Raw genomic sequence first — 24,263 nt, forward strand, 5'->3', positions numbered from 1 at the left:
GTAGCGGTTTTCCCTCACAGAGGGAGAGGACACAGCGTTGCCGCGACAACGGCGCCGCGCGCTGCGGGACCCCCCGCTGCCTCCAGGGGGCGCCGCAGAGCGGCGGGCGCCGCGGCGCCAGAGCCATGGCGGACTACGAGGCGGTGCAGCGCGGGCCGCTGCGGCTGAAGGGCAGCGGCGCGGCCCTGGGGGCCGGCAAGCGGTGAGGAGAGGGAACCGGGGGGACCGGGGAGGGCAGCCGGGGCTGGGCGCTGACCGCCCTCTGCCCGCAGGAAGAAGAAGAAGGCGAAGGACAAGGCCCAGATCCTGGAGCAGATCGTGAGCAGCAAGAAGCAGGAAGAGGAGAAGAAGCGCGGCCTGGACAAGCGGACGCCGGCGCAGGTGGCCTACGAGAAGATGCAGGAGAAGCGGGTAGGGCTGCCCTGCCTGGGCCAGACCCCGTCTGGGGACTCGGGCGGGGATTTAAAAACCCCAGTCGAGCCCTTAGATGCGGCCCCTGAGGGGCTACAAGTGCTGGAAGTAACCGGCCTCTCTTGTGTCTTCCTCTAGCAAATGGAGAGGATCCTGAAGAAAGCGTCGAAAACCCATAAGCAGAGAGTGGAGGTAAGCTAAATTATCCCGATTTGCTCAGGCCGGTGTGTATTTATCAGCACGCAGGCTCCTTGGGCTGGAGGAACTGTTTCGCCTTTGTGAAGCACAGAAGCGGGGAGGCAGAGGGTCTTGTGATTCAGTGGTGGTGATGTCAGTGCCAAATATTAAACGTTTTCTTCCTCTTTCTCTCCCCTAGGATTTCAACAGGCACTTGGATACTCTGACGGAGCATTACGACATTCCTAAAGTCAGCTGGACTAAGTGAATGGACTGCTTTTCAAGGCCTTGGATCAGGAGTTGTGTTTTGTTTGTACTGAACAGGGTTGCCATGTAAATCTGTGTATTCTCCATATTGTATGTTTAATATATCTTTTGAGCGTTTATGACTTTGTACTGTCTTATTTAATTGTTTTGTTTTTGAAAACCCAGTATTCAACAAAGTCTCTTCTTGGCTGATGAGCTCTGATTTATATAGGTGCAGAGGGCTGGTTTTTTTAGTTCTTAAAGCAGGATTAAGGCCAAAATAAATTGCTGGAAAGTGTTCCTTTATTTGATACTAACAGTTCTCCTTTTTGGAAGTGAAGAGTCTGATGGCCTCGCATAGCCTAAGCTTCTCTTGAAAGTTATAGGAATTGTATAATTTCTATCTAGAGTTCTTTCTGAGGTGGGGGGTCTGCTGTAACTTGTAACTTTGATGTAACTTCTTATTAAAATGCTGCTTTTGTCCTTTTTTGGTGCTGACTTACCTATAAAATCAGAGGCAGTGCACTGATGAAACAGTCGTTTGTGTGTGGAGTTTTTGAAGTGCCTTGCTTGCCTTTACAGTTCTTACTCCCTTTGAGAGATGACATGTGTCTTGATGTTTAAAATCCTAACATGCCTCTTAAACCCGAATATTGTTCTTAAACCCGAATGTTGTCCCTCTGCTGTCACTGGTTGGGCCTTGGGTCAGCCTCTGCCCGGGGCTCGCACCTCAGCCTGCCCAACCCTCCCCTGTGGGCTGCGGCCCCTCGGCCCGGCGCCGTTAGCGCCCAGCCCCGCTCCTGGTGCTGTTTGGGCGCTGTGGGACCCATTCCCAGCGGGGAAAAAGACCCCGGGGCAGCCCACACCGGGACTATTTAACAGGCGGTGAGTCGTCCTGTTCATCCGCGGCCGTGGCGGAGCCCTACGCGTATCCCTCCCCGCAGCAGCCGGGTCTCGTTTCGTCACTTCCTGCCGGAAGTGCCGGTGCGGGAAGCGGAAGTCGGTGTGTCTGTGGCCGGGCGACACGGCGGCCCGGGCGGGAGGCGGCGGCGGGGCGATGTCGGCCAGCGCCGTCTACGTGCTGGACCTGAAGGGGAAGGTAAGGCCCAGGCCGCGGGGGGCTCTGCGGGGCCGAAGCGGAGGGGCCTCCCTCGCCCCGGGCCGCTGAGGGGGTCGGGTAGGCTCCGGTCTGTGAGGGGCCCCGGGATGCGGGGGTTCCCCGGCCTCGTCGGGGTCTGCGGCAGCCGCTTTCCCCTTCCCGGCCCCTCCCGGTTTTACATGGCACTGCAGGTCCGAGCTGTGACAGGGGAGTCGTGGCCTGTGTCTGCTGTGGCTGCTGGTAGCAGACGTGCCAGCAGGGCCCTTGGGCATCCCACCGGGGGTAATTAATCTCTGCCTTAATTGGAGGTAGTTTGTCTCAGAAGAGTTGCACGTTTACCCATCTTAAAAGCATTATGAAGGTGTGTGCAGCATTAGGTGCAGAATAACTCTGGAAAATATTAATACATGACTTTGCAATGAAAGATTAGGATTTGCGTTCTAATCAGCAACGTATTTTGGCATTGTGATTTGCATTTATGGAATGCACAGAGGCTAGAGTGAAGCTTGGTGACTTAAAGTTACTTAAAGAGGCCTTCCAAATATCTTGTGCATTGGTCTTGCGTGGTAACATCATCTTATGAAAGAGGAAAAAATACACGGACTTTGTTTCTCTCTTTATAGGTTCTCATCTGTCGGAATTACCGTGGAGATGTGGACATGTCCGAGGTGGAGCATTTTATGCCAATCCTTATGGAAAAGGAAGAAGAGGGGACGCTTTCTCCTATTCTAGCACATGGAGGAGTGCGTTTTATGTGGATTAAACATAACAACCTATATCGTATCCTTTATGCTGCAAATAGCTCGCATATGCTGATGTGCCGAGTGCTGCTGTATTATGTGTGTTGTTTGTTTCTAAGTGCAAAGCTGGAGAATGTGTGAAGCGACATAAGAAGGCTCTATTAAAGTCGTTTTATGCTTTACATAGCGTAACGTGCACCAGCAGCACAGGGTGCAGAACAGTGGTTATATTAATTTCACTGTAATAAATTATTTCCTGACTTTTTATCTTCCTATCTCGTTAGAGCAGAGGTACTGTTAATTAACTAACGCTTAGGTTTTTTGGCCAACTCTAATTGCCTAAAGGCTTTTAAAAATGCACTTGGTAAACGTTTTTTTGAATGCTGACTTTGAATGCGTGTTCCTGAACATCCTTTATCAGTTGTTGCAACTTCTAAGAAAAATGCTTGTGTATCACTGGTGTTTTCATTTTTATATAAAGTAGTTCAGGTGAGTATGAAATTTCAAACGTAACCTCTGTCTTCTTTTCAGTTCAGTCTAAGTCTGATCTAAATCGAAGCGCGTAGAGCTTTCACGTTTTTAAAGAACTCTATGGTAATAGCATTTTTACTTTATATTTGATTATTTTGTAGAACTATCTTCCTAACCACTAATAACGGAATTGATATTTTGTAGCTGAGTAGGCAAAGGATGTGACACAATGCTGTAAGTAGTTGCACAAGCCCTGAGAACACAGAGGAGAATTGTGAACTTGATGCATGAGTAGTGGCATATCATATAGATTCTATGTTTGGTTCATCTGTACCTGGCATGAAAAATATTTTCTCCAGAATAAATATTTTTCATAATAGTTAGAGTTGCTTCTAGGATTCTCTAGCTCTCTTTTAATTGAGGTGGGTTTCCTGAGGCTAATCTTCTGAACAGAATGCTGTTTGTGAATTACAGGGTTTGGTTTGGGGCTTTTTAAAAATTATTATTTTAGATGCAAGAATGTACTTCCTCAGTTAAGTCCTCCTTCTTCCCCTCTCTCCTGTCACTTTGTTTCAGGTTTTTTCTGAATATTTCAAGGAGTTGGAAGAAGAGAGCATTAGGGATAATTTTGTTATTATTTATGAGTTGTTAGATGAGCTTATGGATTTTGGTTATCCACAAACCACTGACAGTAAAATTTTACAAGAGTAAGTATCATTCTGCATCACTTACAGTCACAAACTCCTTGGAAAGTTTTGAGCATTCTTCCATATGCAAACAAATGTTTTGGCTTGCTCTAGTTATCAAAAAAATTGATTTCATTTTTTCATGCTAATTATGTGGCTATAAAGGTACATCACTCAGGAAGGTCACAAACTTGAAACTGGAGCTCCACGTCCGCCTGCCACTGTTACAAATGCTGTTTCATGGAGATCAGAAGGGATAAAATACAGGAAAAATGAAGTGTTCCTGGATGTTATAGAGTCTGTTAACCTTTTGGTGGGTACCTTTAACTTTTAATGAGAATTGTAATGGGAAGCGTTGAAAAGGGCTTATTGTCTGAAAACCTGTAAGGGTACAATAAAAAGTCAGACTGACTGTGGCTGGTGTACTCTGATGCTTAAAACAATGTCAGTCATGAAGACTGAGTGCCCACGAGGACATCCAGTAGACAAATAACGCTTTGCTTGTACGTATTGCTAATTTCTGATATGTTCTTCACCAGAAGGGTTGTCAAGCATTGGAACAGGCTGCCCAGGGAAGTGGTGGAGTCACCATCCCTGGAGGTATTTAAAAGACATGTAGACGTGGCACTTAGGGACATGGTTTAGTGGTGGACTTGGCAGTGCTAGGTTTATGGTTGGACCTGATGATCTTAAAGGTCTTTTCCAACCTAAATGATTCCATGATTCCTTTCCTCCTCCATCTGTGCCTATCACCTCCCTTACCTAATTCTACTCTACTGGATTAATTTCTCAGGAGACAGACATCCAAGAAAACTTGGGACATGGGGATGGGGTGGGAGTACTGTGCTGATGTGATGTGTCATGACATCAAACAATCTCACCTTTCTTTTCTTTTTTGTTTAGGTCAGTGCCAATGGAAATGTATTGCGGAGTGAGATAGTTGGATCCATTAAAATGCGAGTCTTTCTCTCGGGAATGCCAGAGCTGCGCCTTGGTTTAAACGATAAAGTTCTCTTTGATAATACAGGCCGTGAGTATTTTGGTGATATCTCGGTAATCATGAAAGATGTTATCTGAAGTCTTAGGTTTTGGGATGCTTGAGGTTCAGCTTTGTTTCAGGATTTGTTCTAAGATGATAGAAATACTCCCTTTATCAGGGTAGAAAACCACACGAGGTCTGTGGTAATGCATGGTAGCCATCTAGACTTCCTCATCTCTTATTTTTCATTGGGACTTCTGTAGTCCTAAAAACCTATAGCAAGCTAAAGAAAGTATTGGCTAAAACATCAGCAGACAGCTACTTTGCTGTGTAACTGGCTGTGATGAGACTTCGGACATAATTTGTGTAGTGCCTTGAAATGTGTATTTTCTGCTAGGTGGCAAAAGTAAATCAGTAGAACTGGAAGATGTAAAGTTTCACCAGTGTGTTCGTCTCTCTCGCTTTGAAAACGACAGGACAATTTCTTTCATTCCGCCTGATGGAGAGTTTGAACTCATGTCTTACCGTCTCAATACCCACGTAAGTCTGGATGTTTGCATTTTTTTATACGATAATGTTTTAGATTGTAGGCAGAATTGCTGCAAGGCTTTCCCTTGTCATTAAGGCTTAATTACAAGGGCTTAAGGCTTTCCCTTAATTTTTTTTTTCTTAAAGTGTGGGCAGCATAGTAGTTTTCAAGTCAACTGTTAATAGCAAAGCTTTGTGCTCACTCTTTTTGGAGGAAGTAGGAATGAGTTTAGAAGTAACTTGGCAATAAGTCTCTCTATTTTCAACTGCTATTGAAACTGTTTCTGAAATATCGTTCCTGTGTTAACTTTTTTTTTTAAGCTAATGTGATGAAATGTCAGTGTAGCAATTCATTGTGCTTGTCAGCAACGGTATTTATGTCATTTAATTTTATTAGAGTATGCTAGCCACAGTGATAAGGATAGCTTTCCTTTCAGAAAAGGAAAAATTCAATATAGAGAAGGCCTATAATACGCAACAGGAGACAACAAATGAAAAGTTTAGTATTTAATTTTTTATTTTAAGGGCAGTAGTTTGAATTAGAGTTATTTTTAGGGCTTAGTCATAGTTCAGTCCCTAGTGTGTTGAATTATCAAATATTTTGGAATGCAAACGTCTGTTATTAGGGATTAATTTGAGACATACCTTTTTAAGCCTGTGATTCTTGTAACACTTGGTCGTTGGTATATCAATGCTTGCTCATTTGTATAATTTTTTTTTAATAGAAACACAACTCGTTTGTCATTTCAAACACCACAGACTTTCTGTTTTCTGCGGGGTTCACGTGTTGAGTGTAGCTTTAGGGGAAGCAACATTTTCGTGACCGTGTCAAAGTAAAACTTGCAACTGTTAAGTGTTTTTTCCCCCCTTAGGTAAAACCACTGATCTGGATTGAGTCCGTGATTGAAAAACATTCCCACAGCCGCATTGAGTACATGATCAAGGTCAGAAGTTCTGAAATAATTATGGCTAATTTTAGTCTTCTCTTTCATTTGCTTTCAAAGCTTGACCAGCAGTATGTGCATTTTTGTACAAGTATTTAGTATTTCTGTGGGACATGCATCTTTTTGAAAACTTCATTTGTAAGTTACGATCTCTGTGTTACAGTTCTGTTTCTTGGTGTGTAGATTGGGGTGGAGGGGATTTGTGTGTCTCGCAGCTCTCCAAACTCACTTGCCTAATGGAAATATTGAGAGGCCTGCTTTTGTGATTTTTTTTCTTCTTTAGGCAAAAAGTCAATTTAAGCGTAGATCAACTGCCAACAATGTGGAGATTCACATTCCGGTTCCAAACGATGCGGACTCGCCAAAGTTTAAAACTACTGTTGGAAGTGTCAAATGGGTTCCAGAGAACAGTGAAATTGTCTGGTCCATTAAATCTTTTCCAGTAAGTGTTATTTTTAGTCTTATTGCCTAATAGTGTAATAATTACTTAATGTTAATATTTTATGAATGTTCAGACTCTACCTAAAGTAAATTCTAATAGTATCAGACAAGCAGTATTGGCCTCTTCCTCTTTTCCCTTGGATGAAGGCTTGGAACTTGCTAATAGATGTTTAAGATACTCTTGTTTATCTTTTTTTGTGTGTGTGTGTTTAATTGGGATAATTTTTCAGAACTAGGTTAGAGAGCAGATTTTTGAGCAATGTCTGTGGATGGTGTAATCTCTTGGCCTAGATTTAGCAGCAGCTGTTTTAGTTTGTCAGACTGTGCTTCTTGGGTGGTTCCATGAGCATGAGCTCTTTCAAATGCTAATGGTGTGGTAGTACAGCTGTCTGTCACCATTTAAGCAGAACGGTCAGTGGTACCCTTGCCTTTTGAGTATGAGGCTTGAAGAAAATCAGTTATACCTCAGGCTGGTCCTAATTTGATCTGTATCTTAAAAAAAAAAAAAAAAGTGTTTTTAAAATAAAAACAAGAGCTCACTTTTAAGCCCTAGAGAAGAGCTGAAATGAATAGTGGAGTTCAGCAATTTGACATTAAGAAAACCACTTGTATCGTTGCAAGTTTTTTTTATTTTTTGTTTCAAGAAGAAAAAAATCTGTCCCTTTTGGGTAGGGTGGCAAAGAATACCTGATGAGAGCTCACTTTGGACTTCCAAGTGTTGAAGCTGAAGATAAGGAAGGAAAACCTCCCATTAGTGTCAAGTTTGAGATTCCATATTTCACCACTTCAGGAATCCAGGTTAGTAGTTGAAAATAGAAATACTGCTAAGTTAACATGCTAAAACACAAGTTTTTCTCATCATCTTGATGATTCATGTTCAATGTTATCCATAAAACATATTTTTGACCAAAAAATTTTTCTTTCTTTTTTTTGCTAAATGCTGCTTGGCTGACATGGGAGGCTTTATTTCTTAACGTATCTTTCTTTCTAGGTTCGCTACTTGAAGATAATTGAGAAGAGTGGCTATCAGGCTCTCCCGTGGGTTCGTTATATTACCCAGAATGGAGGTAAATGGAAGACAATAGACTGTAGACGGCTCCAACTTGTATGTTTTGTTTCTCCAGCATACACCTACAAATAGAAACACACAAAACCAGTTTGCTCATATTCTTGAGTATTAAACTATATGGTTTAGATACATGTTAGATAAAGGTATGCTGCTTTTTCCAGTCACCTTTTTTGGTGTCTTAATGAAAGACCCAATGGGATAGTTCAGTAATGCTGTTCAAGTATTTTGTAATTGAGCTGGGATTCGGTGAGATATTTTGAATGTAAATTTAAAAAGAAATTGCTCACACGTATCATTCTGCCAGCTTTAAGATGTATAAGACACTGTCTACTAAAAGATACTAGATTGTTAGCAAGTAAAAGTGGTGGGGTTTGGTTGTTGTTGTTGTTGTTTTTCTAATCTAACTTTTTCTGGCATGGAAGCATGACAGCCTGCAATTACCTTAATGGCTTTAGAGCTCGTTATCATGGCCGTTCTAAGCAAAGATCTGGTTTTATTTTATATGACTTCATCCCAATTTGCTCATCTGCTTTACTACTTTTAGTGAGCCAATTTACTAAAACTGGTTTTTGGATTGTTTTTTTTTTTTCCCCCCTTTACAGACTACCAGCTTCGAACACAGTAAAACACCTCACAAGCACCACAGACGACAAAACTTCAGGCCTAGAATTTGTTTGCAGAAGCTTCTGTGGTACTGAGAGCTGTGAATGTTGTTGCCAAGGGTCTTGTTTCTGCAATCTTGGATTGGCAGGAGAAAGATTGGAAAATTACTGTTTTCAATAATGTGTTTGAGCATTTGAACCATTAGTATTGATTGTGTGAATATTTATTTCATTCTTAGAACATGCTGATCTTGCTGCTAAATGCTAATTACGTTAGGAGTAGCAGTTACCTTGAGGAGCCAGGAATGCAGAATGAACCTTGAGAATGTCTTGTCAATGCCTTGTCCATTACATTCGCAAAGTTTCTAGTATTCGTGTTTTAGGATCTCTAAAGACATTGGCAGCATTATTCTACAAATTAGGGAGACGATTGTGCAATTAAATGACTGCTGAACACTTAGTTGTATTTAGCCCAAGGTATTTATTTTTTTCTGGGCATATGGGTGCCTTAACTCATTCAAAGCTCTGTTAACTTATAAAAATTTACGGAATATGAGTTAAAACTATCTGAAGTCCAAAAATACTATTTGTTCTTTTTGCATGGTTTCAAACCAATTAATCTGACAGAATAACTTCAAGTGAAGGGTTTGGAAACAAACAAAAATATGGGTTTGTTGAAGACTAAGTTAACTGAGACCAAGAGATCACAGAAGTAAATGTCTATGGGAACGTCTCTGTGGAAGCATGATGATTGCTAGTGCGAGTTAGTCGAAATGCAGACTGAAGAGTTTCAACCCTGTGATACCCCTAGGGCATGGAAACCCTATGCCAATTGACTAGCATTTGCCTTTTTTTACCTGGTATTCGTAAAACAAGTTCAAAACTGTGATATGTAGGCATAAGAGCTTAGATTAATTATTAAGAAAAAAAAAAAAAGACCAAAACAATTTTGGAGGTGATGAAATTTGGTAGGAAGATTGGGTTTTTATTAATATTTTCTCAGATAATAGTAATATACTCCAACCTCTTCCTGAAAATTGATTGTTGTTTATGAAGAGACCGATAAAAATACAGTTGCCATCTTTCTTCCAGCTTGCCTTTGTGTTAATTTAGGGCAAACATTTCCCTTTTTTCCTATAGTTCGCTAGAATTGTTTAACTTTATTTGCCCTAAGGGGGATGCTTTCTTTCTCAGTCTTTTCAGTTTGTGAACAGCTATTATTATAACTTCCTGGCAGAATGGATAACAGTTCAGAATGTTATACTTAAAGGTATTATTTTTTTTTTACATGCCATTTCGTTTTTTTTTTTTTCTGAGAAGCTAAGATTGGCATGGGTGTACATAGTTTGATTTTTCAGAAAAATTTTGATGGTTATCAGTATTTTCTTTAAACAATTTTTAGACTGTTTTGGTTTGAATTTAGTACTCCTGACAGATGCTAAACTTAAACCATCAAAATCTAAATATATGTCTGCAAACATGATGTAGTACACTGTGCGCGAAGTTCTCCACACCACTCTGTTGACAGTCCTTGACTCTCCCACAAGATTGAGAAGATACTTCAGTCAATGTCCCCACTAAATCTTTGTAGACTATACATATACCTGTGTATACAATAAATACTATTAGCAAAAAATCAACTAAATTCCCCTGAGATGCAGCTGCTGTAACGTTACAGGAAGAGCTGCCTCAGAAAGGACCGATACCTGAAGGTATCCAGGCAATAACCAGACAGCTGGTTAGGCAACGATAGGTGTCCACATGTACATTCTGGAGTAAGGTTACTGTATTTGTCACCCAACAAGCTTGATGCTGAAACAAATTAAATAATCTGGATCAAGATTTTCGTTCCACTACTCATTTTCATTTGAACAATTAAGCTTATGACTGGACTAAACATTTTTATATTAAAACTGTAACTGGTTGACAAATCACTTCCTGATGACTCTCTTCTTCAAAGTGTTCGCTTTAATTATTTGCCTGTAAAATGTGACTTTTAATAGCTTCATTTGTTTTCCTGTTGAAGGTTGTATCTTGCGGACCAGAACAGTGTTTTCTCATATTTTGTCACAATTTGACTCTGTTTTGATGATGGGGCATCAGCCGTGCTTGTCCAGGAAGTAATAAAGGGCAAAAAGTCCTCTTTGAATCAGTTGTGCTTCACTTGCTCTTTTTTCAGTTTGATCTACAGCAAGTTGTAGCCTTTAATCTTAGAGTACCCTCAATTGTTCTAATATGAGGCCTGGGTAAGTGGAACTGAACCTCGTAAAAGCTGCAAGTATTCATATTCCTGACTTTTTTACCAAATACTGACAAAATCTTTGCTTTTCTATTGTTCTCTGCAAAATTCGCCCGTGCACCATCAAATTAGTGCTCATTAGCACCCTCTGTTTCAGAAAGCAAAACCCAACCCACCTCTTCATCCATTCATTGTTGAAATGTACGGTCCCTGTGTACTTAGACAGGCATAAAGGCAGAAACAGAGGTGTGATACTGTTCTAGCACTAGCTCTTGTTCAAGGAGTAACTTTGTTTTTCTCTAAGTTTTGTTCTTAGAGCAACTGCTCAATCTTTCTTATCTTGGTGGCTTCTGTTCTCCACCTAATGTGGAAAAATGTAAATTTGATGGTCTGCCACTATGGTACAGGTAAGTGCCTAATATAAAATACTTTTAAAAGACAATTTGCCTAATTCAAATAAGCAGTAAAGCGTCTCAGCCGCGCTTTCAGCTTGACGTGGTTTCATAGCTGCGTTACCTGGAATTTGGAACATCAAAAGACTAAACTTCTCAAGTGGCTCTGAAAACACGTGTCTGTTTCTAATACTAAGCCAGCAATGTTTAAATGTTCTCCGCAGTCTGGTTTTTTGTAATTAGCTGGGAAGCAGGCTTTTCTTCTCAGCAAGCTCAAGTGTGTTTCCGCTGCTCTATCCTTAACACGGACTGCTGGATCAGAATATTTCAACAGCAGGAAGCATTCCCCAGATGGAAGGTGTCTTTCCTGCGACCAGAGGAAGGTCGGTTCCAGAAGAGCAAGAAGCCCTTCTCCAGCAGTGGCTGGAGGAAGGAGCAGGGAATTTGCCAGCCAGTGAAAGCATTCCAGCAGTGGGGAAAGGATCAGTTACACTCACTAGTGACTGGTTAGAAGGTTCAGAGCTGTTGATGACTTCCCCCTCCGCAGGCATGCAAAACTGTAACCTCATCTACGCATTATTTAATTGCTAACTGATTAGATAGCTGTTCCTCAAGGTGCGTCAGCGGCACTCCCCCATTGGCGTAAATAGGTAGCTTTACTTCCTGTAGCGGTGGGTATGTGTATCTGATATCTTGGCTTTCTTAGAATGAAAAATTGCAACAAACTGCTGTCGGGTTTGGTTTTTCCTCCCCCCACCCCGGCCAATTCTGCCAGTAGATGGCATTCTGAGCACGCTGCATGCTTCCCATTAATTATCTGAAAGAGTTATACACTCAAACAGTATGTAGAAGATGCATCTTTTGATTGGGAAGGTATTTTTCAGTTCCTCTGAGTTCATTAAAAAACCCAAAAACTAGATTTTTTTTTTTTTTAGGCTTATGCAGTATGATTCTTGGACTTGAGTAACTTTGCGATTTAGTTTGAGAGTTTTCTCTTATGGTTCTCACTTCTTTCTGTTACTCTCACGTGGCTGATAATGGTCATGCTGCAAAACAGAGTAGAGGGCATCAGCGCAAAGGGAAGGGATGAGCCGCTCTGCGGAGCCAGAGAAGCAGCTACGCAGAGTTGTACGCTGGTGGTGGTGGACATCGCTGGGTCACAAAATTAAGACTCAGCTGGTGGTCTGAAAGCTCCTGTTTGATACAACAAATGAGAGAGAGTATCTTCTTTTTTCCTTTTTTTTTTTTCCCCCTCACTTGACTACCTCTAGAGAAAACTGGTTTTGTCTCGATAAAAGAAGCCAGAACGTACCTCCCAATCAAGTAAAATGGGTACATTAGAAAAGCTTCACTCCACCTCTGTCTTCTAGCTAGGGAGATTCTTTAATTGGTTTTCTTTTATGTGTTTCTACTCTTCCTTCCTTCTTGCCATCCGTTCATGCCTGTACACTGTTTGGACTGCTTGTATTTGCTTCCCAACTCTCATCTGAGCTGGTTTTGTCTATAAAACATTCTTACGCATAGAGACAATAAGACTTTATCCGTAGTGGGTTTGTCTCGGCTTAAGAGATTGCACCTGTTTATTTCTGACTTTATATTCTGTGACATGAGATGGGCTAAACCTTGGCACCTCTATCTTTATCTTCTGCCAAATGCAGTATGTTGCAATTTGTTCAGCGCTTTTTTTCCCCCTCTGTGGTTGACACCCACTGCTGTTTGTAATTTCAGCAGCCCTGGCACCACAAGGGTTGATGGCCTTGCAGAAAATAGCGTGAGAGAGCAAAGTTAAGGGACAATACGAATAATCTTAATTGCTATGGTAATTAATTATACAACAATGTCATTTGTGCTACAGGAGAAGTTGTACTGAAATCGTGAACGATCGTAAACCTTTTTTTTCCACTGAATTTTGTGCAATCCGGAGTGTAATACAAGTCATGCCCTCCCTATGCACAGATAAAACTTGTTTCTCTTGTCGTTACAGCACATTGTCTTGACTCAGCGTTTGTGAAAGCGGAGTTAGTCACGTCTCTTGCTGTAGTCAGATGCAGGAGGTTCTCTTTTATAGCTATTTCGCTTTGTTATTAGCGCATTAGTTAAAGACTTTGGGTCCTTCTGTATTTCCTCCCTTCCCGGGGCTGGTGAACTGGGCTGTAACTTTGATCTCTTTGGCTTTGGCAGCGCAGGGTCTGTGTGCGGATCGTGGCCAGCTCTGGCTGTGGGCTCTTATGACGTGACCATCGCTCTGGGCAGCAGCGTGTCCGGCTCTGTTCCTTGCGCACCATTTCCTAAACAGAAAAACGTAATGTGTTTTTAAAGATAGGAGTTGTAGCTAAACTCGGTTCTGTGTTTGTTCTCCTGAAAATGAAGGATTCTTGTTTTATTAGGAGGTGTTCTGGGCTAAGTTCCCAGGAACTTGGTGCCAACAGCCATCTGAAATTGAGATCGTCCATAGCCCTGCAAAATCAATGGCATCGCACGGGAGGATTAAAGCCACTTTTCCCACTTGAGCTGTTCTGCCGCTCTGTGGTCGTTGGCAGACTGGTTGAACCAGAGGGTTTGGATAATTTTGAGTTTAATGTCAGAAATTATGCCCAGCTTAACCTTATGACCTCTCTCTCCTTCCTCTTCTTCTCCCTTCAAGCTGCCAGCATGTCTTTATGCTCGTTCTGGTCTTGTTGACCGCCCTGGCAGTTGCAGCATTGCACTGTTGCAACTTTGTTGTGCTGTAGGTGGAATTACTCTGGGTTATTCTCAAAAAATTATGGACTAGAACCTGGAGCCTACAAGTTAATTTGCAGGCTGATGGTCAAATAAACAAGCAGAAACAGGCCTGAATCAAATGATCAGCAACGTGAAGAACAAGATGCTCCCAAAGTCAGCATGCTGGGCTACGGCCTGTTCTGGAGAAAGTTTTGTAGGCTTAGTTCAAATCTTGGCTGTGGATTTGTACCTTGGATCAAAGTTTTGTTGCAGGCCCTTCTCCAATATAAAGCAAAGAAACGTAAAACAACAAATATCTAGTGAAATCCAAACACGATCTGCTCTATGTTATGCTACAAAAATGAATGAACTCTGCCTCCCACCCTCTCCCACTGTGACTTGCTGTGAATAAGCACTGCTCAAAGGAAACTATCGCAAGAAGTTCTGCCTCTTTCCAGCAGGAATAACAACTGAGCAAGGAAAAACGCTGACTAGTTTCATCTCTGTTCTTCCAGTTGGGCAGGTACAGGTGAAGAGCGGATGGGGTGATTTAAGCAGCATTGAAAGGACTCACCCTTAGCACAAAACTAAAGCCCAAATATTCAATTATAAGGCTTTAAAAGTATTTTTCTATTAAGTTAAGAAAAACTCTTTTCTGTCCTTCATAAGGAGCATCCTATACCTCATTTGAGACTTTCTTAGACCATCTGAAGCAGCATGGTTGTCGCACCCCAGATTTTGAAGGACAGAAGAATATCTAGGGAAATCAGGCAGACTAGGCTGAATCCATAAATCTGTTACGTATGAATCTTCAAGCCACTGGGTTACAAGTCATTGACGTACCTGTTGGATCGCAAGGAAGGCTCCGCAGAGTGATTCCTTACTGGCAGACTCCGGATTGCGCTGTTGGGAAAGCGGGTGTCGAGCCTATGCTCCAAAGCGGAGAGAAGACAAATCTCACTCTGGGTTTTTCTGCTTTAAGCTTTAGTTAAAGAGCTTGTAGCAGCTGCTGGTTCCTACCCATGTTCGGGTGAGTGTAAGCGTGCTCCTGCACCAGCAGGGAATGAGGGATTTGAGAATCCCATAAAATCCAGGAGAGAGCAGAGGTACTGGGTTTCTTGTCCTATCAATATCGGAGGATTTGCCCTAAGGGCTTTGTGAGGGCTGGCAAATACCAGTTGGGTGTCGGGTGGGAGATCTCAACTGTGCGTTAGAAATAGACAGTTAAGAGGTAATCTAATACCCACATCCAGCTCTGGTTTTATATTTTCAAGAAGTTCTTCCTTAAAGCTCCTGGAGTGCTGCGTCCCAGGCTGTGTACTGGTGACTGCTGCGGTCTAGCCAAGGAGATGGGACAAAGCTACACAGACAGGAAGAGTTTGAAGAGACTTCAGTATAAAAGCTGGAGAAAACGCATGGAGGAAAGGAATGCGGTCTGTTTAGAAATGCCAACGTTATAAACAAATGAAATCTTTTTCATCTTCAAACGTAAAAAAAGTCTATAAAGTTGAAAAGGAAATGTTTAAAATTGACAAAAGAAGATATTACAGTGTAAAAATTCCACCTTGTCACTGTATTTGTTTAGAAAAGGACTTAACAGTCAAGCACTGCCCCGTGCCAGAGGTAGGAACCCTTTGCTCATAGAGCTGAGCTCTCATCTACGTTCCAGCCACCTCTAATTGCTCCCTGACCAATAGCGAGCACATGGCTGCAGAACCAGTGTTTATTTTCTTTCTTGCTTATTTATTAAAACAAAAGCACAAGACAGAGCGCTTCTACGTGTTGTGAACTCTACAATTGTTAAAGTTTCCGAGAGGTCACAAGGGTCCCAGATAACATTAGCAGCTAAGTGCTATGTTGTCCTTTTGTGTTATCAACAGGAAACATCTTTACCGGCACAGGAACTACAGCTTTGTAATTGGCCTGGTGCAAGAACATGACAGTATTTTCTCATCCTATCAGGACTCGGATATTTTGGGAGCTGGTATATAAAGCTCGCAGCACACAGTGTCTTTTGGACATTAGGAACAGGTTCATGTCAGAAATCAGTGTGCTTTGCTATTTTAGTAGTTGCTATAGTTGCAGCATGAATGATTTTTCTTGCCCTGCACGGTTCAGGGTGGTATTTCATTACAGTCCATACATATATTTTTGTTATTTGAGTGCAGATGGACACATTTAAAGTAATTAACATGGTGATATAAGTCTTGTAAAGAAGCCTTTAGCAAATAAACAACGAATCCATAAATCATATCAATGCAGGCCTTGTTTAGCTTTCATTAAATACTCGCAGACTTCTATGGTGCGGGATTGAGCTCTATCCAAGCAAATTTCAGATTCACTAGATGATAAAATGTTATATTTGGGCTCTGAAATAAGAAGCGTTCCGTGCGCTGAATGATCTATGTGTTGAAAGGAACAGCCCTTCTGCCTCATGCAGTTAATGGCAAAAAAGTCCGGTAACATCTCTAACTAGTATTAGATCAGAGCAAATAGCATTTAAATGGAGCTGTAAAGAGCTGAGCTGGAAGGGGGCCAATATTGCAATTAATATTCTGCACAGAATTACACCACTCGCTGATTATAGCAAACCTCATTCGGACCATTTGATAAAGCCGGAGTGGTTTTTTTCCATAGCTGCCATCACTGTTTTGATCCAAAGTAACTGTAACTACTGAGAAGGAAAAACGACAACAACAAAACCCCAGCATGATGCTAGCCCAAAATTTGTCCTAAAAAGTGCATAATGAGAAATTCTAATAACGGGGGGTTCATTTTAATCCTTCAGAATAAACAGCACTACACAACCTTTACTGCACTAAGCCATGGCTGCTTTTATAGAGTTCCCAAAGGCAGATTTTCTAACTTCCATTCCTATTACAATTTTTCTTACACATCCCTTGACTTCAGAAATCCATGTTATTTCTATATAGGAAATACTTTGGTAGAGAGGGGCGAAGGGATCATTTTGTTACCGATAAAACTGACTTCTACCATTAGGAAAGTCAGGATTTTGTTTTCCGTTTTATTCTATAACACACAAAAATCCCCACCCCAGAACTCAGCAGTCTGCAGGCTCGTTTCAGCACTTGGTTGGTCGCACGAGCTTCATTTGGCACAAAGCAGCATCCCTCACCGATGCCGGGCCGCGCTGCGCCTGCCCTGTCCCAAACCGTCCCGACATCTCTGGGCAAAGCCGGAGCCGTGCCGCGAGAGCTGGGGAGCCGCAGCGCTCGAAAGGCTCTGGATTGCTGTGCAAAATTACGTCCCCAAACTTATCTCTGTGTATTGTGTCAAATACCAAAAATATCAGGGGCTGATGACAACAGGAGTTATTTTGGAGGGACTGACACAGATGGGGCATTGCAAGAGCTTTTTTTCTCGCTCTTGCTCACTCTTGCAACATGCTGGTGGAGATGGCGGGAAAGGAGGGAACATTTTGGTCTCCCTGACTTAAGCATTTGAGTAACCAGGCTCTCCCAGGCAGCAGTGTTGAAGCAGCTTTTTTTTTTTTTTCCTAAGCAGTATTTCGTGACAGTACAGCCAGAGGGGTTTAGATTAATGAAGTGAAATTTTTTTGTAGCAAACACAAGATTTTTATTTTTTTTTTTTATTGGGGTAGGAACATTAATTCAGCAGAGAAAAGAAACAGCAGCTGCAATGGCTGGAAGTTAAAGCTAAGCAAAGTCAAGTTAGAAAAGAAGTGTTTGCTTCCAGCAGAGAGTGCGTGTGTTTGTGTGCGTGTGTTTGCTGCTGGAAGAATTGATGCAGGGGAGAGCTCAGAGGTCCTTGCGTGACGATGGGGTCTCTCCTCCAAAAGATGCACCTTCTCCAGAAGCTGCGGTCCCAGAGCTGCTGCTGCAGCAGCTTATGTCCATGGGCGTGGAATGGACTCCGTGCAGCGCATTATTAAAGGTGATGCTCTAAAGGACCATAGCGGTCCCTCGCCTCCAAAACTTCGGAGTAATCCTTCCTAGAGGTTTTTTCCCCTGCTGAGCTCATCAAAGCTCCTGCCCTCGCAACAAGCCGCACACCTCCACACTCAGTTTAAATTTCCTGCAGGTGCCATGGGACATCCCCGGCTGAGAGCGGGGCACCACGCGCTGAGTCAACGTGCTGCACGGAGGGAGGCTGGTGCCCGGGTGCCTCCGTGGGCAGCCTGCGGCAGGATTACGTCTGCTCTCGGAGAACTTCTCACCCACGTTTCCTGCACCAATCCTGGGTGAGAGTGGCGGTCGTGCAAGGGCATGGGGGAAGCCAGCGGCAGGGGAAGGCATGACGGCGCACGGTATGTCCCATCCTACCTTGTTGGGCAGCTGGTACCAAAAACGTTCTGTTCCCTGCCCTCCATCCACGTACACAGCCCGTTGCTGGAAATACTGCCTCGTTTTTGGACTGAGTACCAGGTATTTTCCCCTTCCCTCCTCCAGGACATTAGTTACCCTATCCTTTGCCATATGGGTTAGAAGCTGTTGGCTTCGTGCTTGCATGGGGGATGCTGGCCTCACGTCTCCTGGCTTCTGACCGCCTCCTCTCCCCATACCCACAGAGTGAGAGAGAATATAAATAATGAATATTATAATGTTACAGCTGCTTTTCCCTGCATCCGTAGTGCATCTCTGAAGGGAGGCTCTCAGCGTGCCTTTTTATGGTCCAACATTTAATCGTGCCCCATGCTGGATCCCATCGGCCACAGCCTTCAGTTCAGAGCCATTAAAAAGCTCTGTAAGCAGAGGAAAGGTTTCAAGACCACATTGCGGATACGGGGCCATCTCAGGGCACAGGAGGAATTAGCAGGTGTCGGTCGCAACAAATTTCCTCCAAGATCTTATTCCTGGCGGTGTGAGCACTGCTCTCCAAGGCTGCCCAGGTGCTGCAGAAGAAGTTATTTGCACAGCAAGGCACTGCGCTGAGCCCGTGTCCTATAAAGCAGAGCTTAAAGGGCTTGGGATAAACCTGCTGGAGCCCGGGGGACGGGGCACGACTGAGCTGTGCCAAGCGAAGGTTCATGTTTTGGTGGAGCCTGACAAAAGTGGTTGCTGTTAACTGGAGTTACCAGTGCGGTGTCAGTGCTTTCTACGAAGGAAGCGCGAGCGTGGCTGCACTTTGCTCACAAGAAGGGTGAGGCATCCTACTTAGATTTAGCAAACCAAACCTTCTGCAGGGCTTTGAGAGGCTGCAAAGCACAAAGTTCGTAGCACCCTCAGGGTGGCGAGGTATCTGGGGCTGCGATTCTTCGTCTCTTTTTTTTTTTTTTGGGTGGTTCCGTCACTGCTTCTATCTTGGTCTACAACAGGGGAAGGACAGTTGTAGCTAATTCCCACAGGCCTGCAGCGCATCAATGAAATAAATTGGAAAAGCTCCTTAGAGAAAGGCAGAGAATTATTGCTATCAGTGTGGCTGAAAGTGAAAAGGCTGAAGAAGCCTTTGGCCCACATGGGGAGGAGACCATCTTCTTGTTTTTCTGATACTCTTGAAAAGAAACAAACAGCTGCTTTTCATTTTCTGTGTTAACCAGCACCGTGGCTTCAGCAGGGGTCAGCGACGGGGTTGCTGTCGCAGCCGTCACCGTGCTGCATGAGGCTGAGCTGAGCCCCTGTCTGGGGCTGTCGGTGGCACCGCTCAGCAAGAGCAGCGAGCCAAAGGCACCCAGGAGCAGGGAGAGGGGCTGGGGCACAGTGGGGGGAAAATGTCCTGAATAGTAATTTTAATTAAAAAAAAAAAGTCAAATCCAGCTTGTTTTAAAGCTGGATTGCCTTTTTAGCCACCATTAGAATGAAAGCAATTGGGCACCTGTTAATTCCCATTCCCATACTGGGGCGTTGAACCTCTATTTGCACTAACAAAGAGCCAATGCTGAGCACGGTGCAAAGGATAAATGAACCTTTTCTATTATTCTGTAGAAAAATACACTCTTACAGTCTTCTGTAAAAATATCTTTGGGCAAAACAGATTATTTTGACTTTGGACAACATCATTCACGAAACGCTACGCCACAAGTTTGGTCTGAAGGAAACCACACACAATTTGACTCTTTTTATCTCGTATCAGCGGCGGAGAGCTCGGTGCGGTTACAGTTCTCCTCATTTCTGAGAAGAGAGGATCATATTTAATCATTGTGTCAGTTGGCACAAACACCATGTTTGTAGTGAAATGCTAAAAAACAGCACATTTATCTTTCCCTTGATCAAGATTCGTACGATAGACGCTCTTAACGTTAAAACTCATCAGTAATGAAGCATTTGAAGGGCTCAGCTACCCAGCTTGTTTACTGTAACTTATTTTAAAGAATGGCCTGACCTCCCCTGCCTAATATAACAAATGCAGTATCAGTAATGTCCACCCAAGGGCATTCGTTCCTTGGCAGACTTCGCTTTGGCTCGAAGATGTTATTCCTGGAGGGTTTTTTTGGGGGGGATGACAATGACTAACGTGCTTCACTGAGCAGCACATTTCAAAATCCAAAGTGCCTGTAGGGGTTGCCTCATAGCACGTCCTTACCAGCTGCACAAGCGGAGAAGCCAAGAGTAATTTGGAGGGAGAGCGAGATTTTGAAGCCCGAGGAGACCACCGCGATTCCCCAGCTGACCCACACCAGAAGGGCCAGAGAATTTCACCCGCCGTTTCCTGCAGTGAGCCCATCACGTTTGCTCGGAGCACTGCAAATCTCAGAGATATGCTATTGCATACAGCGATATTACATCACCTGCTACTTAAACAGCCCTGATTCATATTATTTTATTGGCACTGACTTGTGCTGCGGTATCGAGAAGTCCCAAGCACAGGAAAGCCTCTCCTGCACCGCAAAGCGAACAAGCACCGAAGCGAAAAGGCAGTCCTTGCCCTAAAAAGCTCACTTATCACTCACTTCTAAATCTAGCTGGGTTTTAGTCTCTTTTGTAGGGCCAGCCTCTGTACAATACCCACCTCGCACAGAAAGTGTCAATGATAGGAAAGGCTGAGAGCTCAAGGAGACGGGCAGTGCTGTTGGTGAGGTGCAATGAGTTTTGTGTGTGCTCAGACTGCAGCTTCAAAGAAGACAATAAGTTTAAAGAATTGCTTTTTGGCAGGAAAGGCTATTTGAACTCTCAGCTCTTGGAAAACCAACAGGCGGAGGCGACAACACCAGGATCTCGCTGCCTGGCAGCCAGGCACTGCAGGGACAGGGGCTGTCACCTCCTTCTCCAGCAGCATCTCACCCAGCCACAGCAGCACCCTCCAAATCAGCTCCAAAGGAAAAAAGGACCATTGCTAAGAGTCACACTGATTTACGCTGCGTCAGCTCAGCCCCTGCATCAGGTGCTGTACAGCAGCTCACGGTTTGTGGGACCATTGCTTTCATAGAGGTTTGAGTTTCAGTGGTTTCTAACGACTTGTTCGGTTGATACGAAATTGTGGAGGAGTTGAAAACTCAGCTATGCTCTTGGCAAAACCTAAGCCAAACAGCCAACAAGTGAAAAGCCAATACACAAGGCAGCGCTTAGCCTGCACCGTGTCCCTGCAACGACTCGTTGCGCCCCTGAAGCTGCCTGTTTTCTTCCTGCCACCGATATCCCATTGCCGCCCCAGGGCCAGTGACTCCTTAAAGGCGTCTGGCCGCACTTTGCAGGATTGTCCCTTTGCAGAAGCATCTGGGATGAAAAATTGACCTGCTCCTCTGCTGCCACAAGCCCATTTACTTGGGAAGCGCTGACAGATGGCCCAAGGCACAGGCAGTGGCAAGATGGAAAAGGCACAGCGTCAGCGTCGCATCTCATAGCAACCCTCCCCACAGCACAGCTGATCTGACAGCATCGTAGGAGAGATGGGGTTGGCTTACAAGCAAAAAAATCCCAGTCAAACAAAAACGCCCAGATGAACTCACGACAGGACAGCTCGTGAGATTTACAGCGGTGGGGTAACCCTGCGAGGGGTTGCCCTGTGCTTTGTTCTCCCACCTTTTTAAGGCTGGAGCCTTGGACGGGCTTTCCTGGCAGGTTTAATTGGGGCGGGCTTGTTTTGTGCCATTTGTTGCTGAGCTAGTGATGGTTTCTGTTGTATTTATACATACATTATATGTATTTATACATACAACAAGGGGTTTTGTGGTTGGGTTTTTTTTCCAAAAAAATATATTGAAACATTTAATTCCAAAAACCTGCACTATGGCTAAATAGCTTCTTTTTGCACAGACATCTCTGTCTGTAGAGTCAAGAGCCCTTCTCCTGTGGTAGCCTTCCTCCAATGCACCTCTCAGATAAAATCCTTGGGGGGATATATATCTGTATGTGTGTGTGTGAGTGTGTGTGCATGCATGCAAATATAGGTTATATATAGATGGGTTATATATGTTATATACACATAAATATATATAATTTAATCAGAATGCAATGACTTAACGATGCTTGCTCTAAAAATGAAGTACCAATAAAAGATGAGTTATTATGTTCTAAGTCTCTACCAGTCAGGAAACTGGACCTTTGCTAATATTAACAATTGCAGCACCTCATACTTACTGTCCATGACAATATTTTATAGAAAAGCAGAAAGCACAGAGTGAAAAAAAAAAAAATCCCAACCTGAGGCCAGCACAGGCAGCTTTTTCACTCGCTGCTCGCAAGGAGGGAAACAACTTTCATTTACGTGGGGGCTGCGAGGGAGCAGGTGTGCAGCGAGCGGCCGACCGAGCTGGCGCTGAGTTTCATGGCTTGACTTTCAGGGAAATGGGACCAGAGATGCACACATCTCTCAGTTTCACTGGCTGGGTGGCATTTTATTATAACCTGGAAGCTTTTCCCTCTCTGGAGGCTTTCCTCTCTCCTGTCTCGGTGCGTCTCGGACGAAGGGAATTGACTGTCCCGTTAGAGTAAATGGAGAGCTGATGCTCATGTGGTTGATTTAATACTTTGATACTATGTTGACTGAACCCAGATACAAATCCTAAAGACAAAGCCATACATCCTGAAGCGTTCAAAATGCTTTATTTCATCTGTCATCCCATATTGAAGTGTTCTGAGCGTCTCAGGAATGCTTAAGCGTCTTTGGATATGGCCATTTGGGCTGGACTGCCAAAGAAGCATCTACAAAGATCCAGGATAAATCCACCCCACCAAAAAAAAATCATTGCTGTGCCATAGCCCCTAGGCTGAGAACCCAGGAAAAGGGCAGCTCAAGCAAATGTTTGTTGAAAGAAAAAAAAGAAAAGAAAAACAAAACTTGGGGGGAGGGAGAGGGTTGGCCAAACACATCTCTTGAAGTTTTCTGCAGGTGGTTTCAGTTTCAAAGCCATTTGTGTCCTTTACTACAGGGTATGTGGCTGTCCACAGCCCCTTGAAGTTTACTGATCGACTGTTAAGCTGCTGGAGCTAATAGCAGGGCTTTATATAGGCGAGTTGCGGAGAGAACTGACAGTTCGGAGGCCTGCAAAACAGCCTGGGTGGATTCAATTACAGCTTCAAGATGAGCAAGTAAAGCAACAACAAAGGACAGTAGCTTCAGCCTTTGAAATGCCAGCTTACAGCATGAGGGCAGTGAAAAATAATACTTCGTTAACTTCTTGTTTAGGAAAAAAAAGCAGAACACTTCCTTTAATGACACATTAGCTGACAGTGGTGCTTTTATGACTCTTTCGTAGTCACCGATGAATCACTGGATGGAAGCGTAGGGACAGACTGTTCCTATCTAAAGGTTGCCGTCCCAGTGGTTCACTGCCACCCGGAACAAGGTGCTTCTCTTGCTCTCTCTCATGTCATTGTCATCAGCAATTCAGCTGGTCCAAGCTCTTACAGGGCCGATCAGCCCAAGATCACCTCTGATAACTCCAGAAGTTTGTGTGTCACCAGCAGAGCCATGGACGACGAAGGCAACTCCATCCCCGGACCAGGCTCTGGGCTCTCGACACCCTCACTGCCCGCGTTCCAGCTGTGTCACTGCCAGCGTTCCAGCTGTGTCACTGCCACCGCAGCTCGTGCTTCCCTCCGTGGCAAGCCAAGGTGTCTCTGGAGCTTATCAGGCTTTTCTTCCATTGTATTCCCTCCTAATGCGGTTCATATGTTTAGACGTTTCTCTTCGCAGGCATCCGTTCTTTCCAAATTCCTTACATTTTAGATTATATATCCTTGGTTTTGATCTTTTGCATTTTAAAAAAATGCTTTCATTTGAAGCTTAATAGTGAGGGCTCAGTGCATCTGCCAGAGTTCCTGGCACAGCTAGCGTCCTGCAGGAGCAATTACTTTCCAGTGAGTCTCTAAAATTGCTTATTTACTTTCACTTGTATGCCAAAAATACTTTAAAATCAGGACAGTTTTTTCCAGTTACACAATCACCAGAAATATCTTGAATCCATACGCTTCCACTGTGGTTCAATAGTCAATCTGAAAACAGTCAAAACAGTTTATAAAGTATGTAAAAAAAGTGTTCTCTCCCAGAATTAAGGCTTCAGAAGCACAGCTCCATGTGTCCAAGTCAACGAACGCTACAAAGCAAAATCAGTTCCCCCTCTTTTATAACAACACGGGGAAAAGAGACGGCAAAGGCGAGGGCAGCCAGTCTCTGCTG

General features: G+C 43.6%; 2 protein-coding genes across 2 annotated transcripts; both read left to right on the forward strand.

Annotated features, from left to right (window-relative positions):
* The first annotated feature begins 52 nt into the window (after window positions 1-52).
* Window positions 53-1,317, forward strand: FAM32A (family with sequence similarity 32 member A). The gene is made up of 4 exons (XM_075524078.1): window positions 53-202; window positions 273-411; window positions 550-603; window positions 788-1,317. Exons 1-4 carry the CDS (start codon window positions 126-128, stop codon window positions 854-856), a joined length of 339 nt encoding a protein of 112 aa, XP_075380193.1. The 5' UTR covers window positions 53-125; the 3' UTR covers window positions 857-1,317.
* Window positions 1,318-1,789: 472 nt separating this feature from the next.
* AP1M1 (adaptor related protein complex 1 subunit mu 1) lies at window positions 1,790-10,235 on the forward strand. Its single transcript, XM_075524072.1, has 12 exons — window positions 1,790-1,933; window positions 2,557-2,713; window positions 3,095-3,162; window positions 3,721-3,851; window positions 3,996-4,143; window positions 4,734-4,860; window positions 5,207-5,349; window positions 6,210-6,281; window positions 6,565-6,723; window positions 7,395-7,520; window positions 7,714-7,789; window positions 8,394-10,235. The coding sequence occupies exons 1-12, from the start codon at window positions 1,892-1,894 to the stop codon at window positions 8,414-8,416; spliced, it is 1,272 nt and encodes a 423-aa protein (XP_075380187.1). The 5' UTR covers window positions 1,790-1,891; the 3' UTR covers window positions 8,417-10,235.
* The last annotated feature ends 14,028 nt before the right edge of the window (window positions 10,236-24,263 follow it).

The sequence above is a fragment of the Mycteria americana genome, chromosome 24, assembly GCF_035582795.1.
Source record: "Mycteria americana isolate JAX WOST 10 ecotype Jacksonville Zoo and Gardens chromosome 24, USCA_MyAme_1.0, whole genome shotgun sequence".
NCBI classification, from domain to species: domain Eukaryota; kingdom Metazoa; phylum Chordata; class Aves; order Ciconiiformes; family Ciconiidae; genus Mycteria; species Mycteria americana.